At 34.6% G+C, this 6,000-nt stretch overlaps 1 protein-coding gene across 1 annotated transcript in view; it reads left to right on the top strand.

Moving 5' to 3' along the window:
* Positions 1-5,545, top strand: part of GABRA2 (gamma-aminobutyric acid type A receptor subunit alpha2) — a 57,713-nt gene extending 52,168 nt beyond the window's left edge. Inside the window, exons 8-9 of the mRNA XM_069012175.1 lie at positions 778-980; positions 5,019-5,545. Coding sequence (XP_068868276.1) covers positions 778-980; positions 5,019-5,327 — 512 coding nt within the window. The 3' untranslated portion in view covers positions 5,328-5,545. The remainder of the gene's footprint in view (positions 1-777; positions 981-5,018) is intronic.
* Positions 5,546-6,000: the final 455 nt, after the last annotated feature.

The following is a 6,000-nucleotide window of genomic DNA, read 5'->3' on the forward strand; positions in this document are numbered from 1 at the left end:
TGGCTGTGGGTTTCTGCTTGCTAAATCTGATTCAGAAAAATGTTCTTCTCTTCCTTTCCTCCCATGTATCTTCTTTCCAGATTCTTTTGGGAGGGATTTTTTTTTTTTTTAACTGGGTTCTCATTATGTAAAAAGTACTGCAAAGTTCTTTTAGTAACTGCCATAGTGAATGAACAGTCTTCCTGGATCACCAACTCTTGTTTTCTGACACATAATACAGTTATAAAATCTGTCATTTCAAATCAATGCTGTTCTAGAAAACAATCCACGTTACCTGAATGAAAACTTACCCTGTTTATGTCTTCAACTATTAGTTAGACAGCTGCTGTAAAAAAAAAAAAAATTCTCATAACAAAAGTGTATTTGTGTGGTAATTTCAGTAAATATGGGTGCCAGACCTGCAGCCATTGCAGAAAAGCCAGCTACCAAACATTAACATATTAATCATTATCACTCTAATGTTGCTAAATATCATGAATCCATTAAGAATTGTTAATTTTGTTCCTTACCTGCCCTGATAGATTAAAATAAATATATATTTTCTGTAAGTAAGATCATCAGCTCATTAAAAAAGGGAAGTTTAGACAAGAAATTGAACTGAAATTACTTCAAAGGAAAATCCAGATACAACCTTTAATATAATTGTAGCAAGGTTAATCACCAACTTAAATAAAAAAAATTGTTTCAAAATCATACCTTAATATTTTTTGGTTTATTTTTGCTAACATTCATATCCAAGTGAAATTGTTGATGTTCTGTTTTTGTGTCCCCTTGCAGGAGTAACAACTGTGTTGACAATGACAACACTAAGCATCAGTGCTCGAAATTCACTCCCCAAAGTAGCATATGCAACAGCTATGGATTGGTTTATTGCTGTTTGTTATGCATTTGTATTCTCTGCATTAATTGAATTTGCAACTGTAAATTATTTCACAAAACGAGGATGGGCCTGGGATGGAAAAAGTGTAGTGAATGATAAGGTAAGTCCTAAGGAAATAGTCCTATTTCTAGTCAACTTCCTAAACCAGCTCTAATATATTGTTTTGATATTTTGCTATATATAAAAAAATAAAAAGATGCTTTAAATCAAAAGAATGTAGATGTATTTTCTGTCCTGAACAGAAATATATCTACTCCTTACGTAGCTAATCTCATTTGGTCTCACTAATCCAGATCTAGTTATCAAGAACTCTTATTTTTTTTTGGGAACTGTCTTGTCTTGTTTTTTGACTCCTCAGATACAACTGTTTATCTGGTTATTCATAAAATTTAATCCAGATTATATTGGTTGATCACTTTTTAAATTTTTTTTAATTCAATTGAGTTGGAAATAAGAAAAAAAACCCCAGAAATATATAATGTATAATAATTTTCATGGTACGTAAGGTTTAGGAAAACAAATTAATGTCCATATATGTAAGGACCATGAATAACAAAATCTAGAGCTTCTGAGCATTTCCAGTGTTCTGAATCCTATCCCTAATGATAGCTAAACATTAATTTTAAAACTAATTTAGATAGCAAATGTACAAAATTCTTCACCTATGATGTATTGATGCTTTGAGTACACAGAAACACAGTCACGCCTTAATTTTCTGGTCTTTACAGGGGTGTAGCCAAGATAACATGAAGAAGTTTTAACCTGATAGAATTTCTCATTTCATGAAAAGAATGAACTGGTGATACACCTAAATTTGTGTGTTTGCAGTTTAGAATTGGAATAGCACAGAAAAAATATTAAAGATCACTTGTTTTGACTGACTTAATATTATTATTATATAATTTTGTCCTATCCCAGTCCTTGATTTTACCAATGAAAACAGATTTCTTCAAAGAAATACATAGATTTCTGTGATTCTTCCTAAAATAGGATAGAATTTTATTTGCTTCCTAAATGATTATAGTAAATGTGAAGCAGGATTCATTAACTGATTTCTCATCATTTTGAATGCATAAAGAAGCAAAATGTTCAGTCAATAGTAAAGAAGAATTAGAGGAAATGTACATTCTTCATGATTCCCTGTGACTTCTGGAACGGCATGAACTATCCATAACTTCAGGATCTGTTACCTCCTGCTAGAGGTAGATACCAAATTACTGCAAGTTTATCATCATGTCATGAGTGAAGCTTTTCAGACTGGCACATTTGCCCTGGCATTGTAGGAATGTAGGGAGCCCTTGCAAACTCTCTGATCATCCTTTGGTTATTCCTTTAAAGTTGTACAACAGTGTTGTCTCATGACCTTAGGAGTGGCAACTGTTTAGCAGCTAGGCAGTATTCCTTCCCTAGGAGTGACAATATTATCCATTACATTCTAAGATTTACATTCCATTCACATGTCCAATTCTGTACTTTCTTCAAACTGACTTAATAAAACCCTAAGCTTTTAACATAGTCATAGTTTCTCATACAAAAATATGGTTCAGCTTTATTATGCAGGTCTCATTAATGGTATTACAGATACCTTTTAAAAACGCTAATTCCATCTGAAAGGAGGGACTTATAGATGAATTAAAGTGTTCAACATAATTTGATTTGGTAATTTGCTCTTTTTTCTTGCTGAATGCATCTGTACACTTAAAGCCAGGATTACTCTTCACCAGTTAGAATGAAATATGTTTCCTCAGTGACAGTCATCTGTATTCACATTATATGCAAATTCTTGTCTAAGTGCTGTTGACATGGAATTTGTCTCACGGGAAAGCAGGTGCAGGAACACGCTACATATTTGATCAACTGTTTTCCACACTCCAGTCAATAAGGAACAATGCTGAATTCCCAACTGATTCCCAGATTCTCTTTTTATGTGGCACCATCTCCTACACAAGGCATTTTGGGCACAACATCTAACCATGAAGATCTTATCAAGATTTTTAGATGGCCCAGATAAATATCAAATTGGATGTAATTTAAAACCACAATTGCAGATGGAGTAGATGCCTCCCAGTGGAAGTAAAAAATTGAAATGCACCTGTATGAGAAATGTCACAAGAATTCTCTTACTTGTGTCACTTCCATTAGATTAAAAATCAAAACAAACCAATACAGCAGCTGATGATTTCTTATATGATCCAGAAGTTAACTATTTCTTCATCTGCTTAATCTGTATTTCGTGGAAGAGATTGTCTAAATCTATTATTTATTTGCTTGTCTCTAAATTATATACATATATTTTAAATTACATTATATTATTGTATTATATTTTATATATAAATTATATATGTTATAATTATATCTATTTAAATAATATATATTGCTTCCTGAGAAACTGCCTTCTATTCTTTCCTGTAGGTTATTAGAAATTCCTCAGTTTGAGATTGCTGCAAAGCACTGGATCAATTTATAGCATTATAGTCTTATTGCAGAGCTAGTCTGTGAACCTATGTAGAGGTCTAAAACCCCAAGCCTGAATTCACTCCCTAACATCCCTGTGTCCATGTGTACACATGGACTCTCCATTGAACTGCCCCTGGTTAAAGTTTAGCCCTTTGAAAGCATACACAATCCTGTAACAACACAGAATTGGTGGAGTTTGGACTTGATCTCTGGAGATCATCAAATTTATCTCCCCTAGTGCAAGCAGGGTCAGCTAAGGGTGGATGCTCAGGGTCATTGTCAAGATATTTTTTTTAATATCTTCGAAGATGAAGGTTTCACAGCCTAAGTAACCTGTGCCAGTGCTAGGTCACGCTCACAGTAAAAGTTGGAAGGTTTTTTATATTTAAGTGGAATATTCCGTATTTCATTTTGTGCTCATTGCCTCTTGTTCTTCCACTAGATTTCACTGGGAAAAGTCTTATATCTTCTTTATTCTCTCCCATCAGATATTTATATACATTGATAAAATTCCACCTGAGCCTTCTCTTTTCCAGGCTGAACAGTCCTAGCTCTCTCGGCCTTTTATATTTCAGATGCCTCAGGCTTTAAATCATCTCTGTGGTCCTTCACTAGACTAGTTTCATTACATCCATGTCTGTCTTGAACTTGGAAGCACAGAACTGGATCTAGCACTCCAGATGTGCCTCACCCGAGCTGAGTTGAGGGGAATGGTCACTTCCCTTGCTTGGCTGGGAACACTCTCTGTAATGCAGCCCAGGAGGCTGTTGGCCTTTGTTTCTGTGAGGGCTCATTGCTGGCTTGTGTTAACCTTGGTGGATACTCAGACCCCCAGGCTTTTTCTACAAAGCTGCTTTCCAACCCATTAGCCTCAACCTGCAGTGGTGCATAGCTTATTCCTCCCCAGGTGCAGGACTTAAATTGCCTTTTTCTGAGCATCATTAAATTATTTTAATTCCATCCCACTCTTCTTCTACGTTTTTTTAGGTTCTTATTCCTGTTTTCATCATTGTTATGCATTTTTAAAAACAATAATCTATGAATAACCCTAGAAATAGTTCTAGGGCTAAATCTCAACTCAGTTCTACAACTATCAGTCTGGAGTCCTTCATTCACTTGCAATCTCTTCCTGATCTTTCTTTATGTGTGTCTATGTATATATATGTGTAAACACATTCCTCCAGAGTCTCTAAAAAGTGTACACCCTTAGCTGAAATTCATTTATTTATTAATGGTATGTTATGACATGTCCAAATAATAGTGATGTTAGTTTTATGTGAGAAAGGTGGCCTAATTTTAATTTTACTACAATGACGGATAATCTTCACAGAAAACATTGTAAAGACCTTGCAATTCTATTGTAAGGAGATAGATGCAAAGCCACTACAGAAAGACCAACTCTTTTCCAGTTATGCTTACAATCACAGTAACAGAGACTTCTTCACATAACTTCAGTCGGGCATTTGATGGTGGAAGAGCCACCATCTTGCACCATCAACCTTATGTCACCTCAACCTTCTTTTTGGATAGACTGGAAATGTCTTTCTTTATACATCAATTTTTCAGTATGGTATTTATTTTAATATGCTCACTTGTTTCTTTTACTTTTGAAATTATGTTTTACTAAATCTATTCTGGCAAATATACATGAAATATTTAACTTCCTGCTATCTTCCAATAGAAAAAAGAAAAAGCATCTGTCATTAAGAAAAACAATGCCTATGCAGTGGCTGTTGCCAACTATGCTCCAAATATTACCAAGGACTCAGTGCTACCAACCATCTCCAAGAGCGCTACAACTGCAGAACCCAACAAGGCAAAACCAGAAGCGAAGCCGCAAGAAGCAAAGAAGACATTCAACAGTGTTAGCAAAATTGACAGAATGTCTAGAATAGTGTTTCCAGTCTTATTTGGTACTTTTAATTTAGTGTATTGGGCTACATATTTAAACAGGGAGCCTGTCTTACTTGGCTTTGCGCCATCAACCTAAAAGCTGACTTGCACTGAGGACTTCAAGCATCATTCTAATCAGATAGGTTGTTCGCTATGTACAGTCCGACTAATAACTGCTAATCTGTGAACCATTATGTACAGTGTGTATATAAATGTCTTGTCTGTGTGTCTCCAAAGGAGGGACACAGCGTTAATTCATGGGTCTGTAAACAGATAGCACCCATGGCAAATACAGCCAGCTCTTTAAAAGTTAAACCCAGGGGACTTCTGTTAAACTAGGATTCAAATATACAGAATTATATTCTCTCCGTACAATGAAATGAAGATGTGATCCTACATAATTATTTAGGAACAGTATTTTTTTAATTTAAAGTTTAAATATTTTTCTATAAAGGAACTAATTCTACTTTAGTGAAAGAAACTGTCATTTAAAAAAGTGATTTTTTTAAAAAGGTGTAATTGTTTCATACAATAGCAGTACCCATGTACATAACAGAGTACGGAGGTCGTGCAGTTCTGCTCTTCACAAACATTCTGGATACTAGTTAGATTGAAGAGGTAGTAAACACTACTATATGGCAAAAGCCACAAGTTTCTTACTTCTGTCCTCTTTGAAGTTTTTAATAAATTAATCTAATTGATTTCAGGGAAAAGGGTTAATCAAATTCAATATCAACCAACTTCTGCTAGTGAGATACTTGTTCTTTTCA

This window comes from Aphelocoma coerulescens, chromosome 4 (genome assembly GCF_041296385.1).
Source record: "Aphelocoma coerulescens isolate FSJ_1873_10779 chromosome 4, UR_Acoe_1.0, whole genome shotgun sequence".
NCBI lineage: Eukaryota > Metazoa > Chordata > Aves > Passeriformes > Corvidae > Aphelocoma > Aphelocoma coerulescens.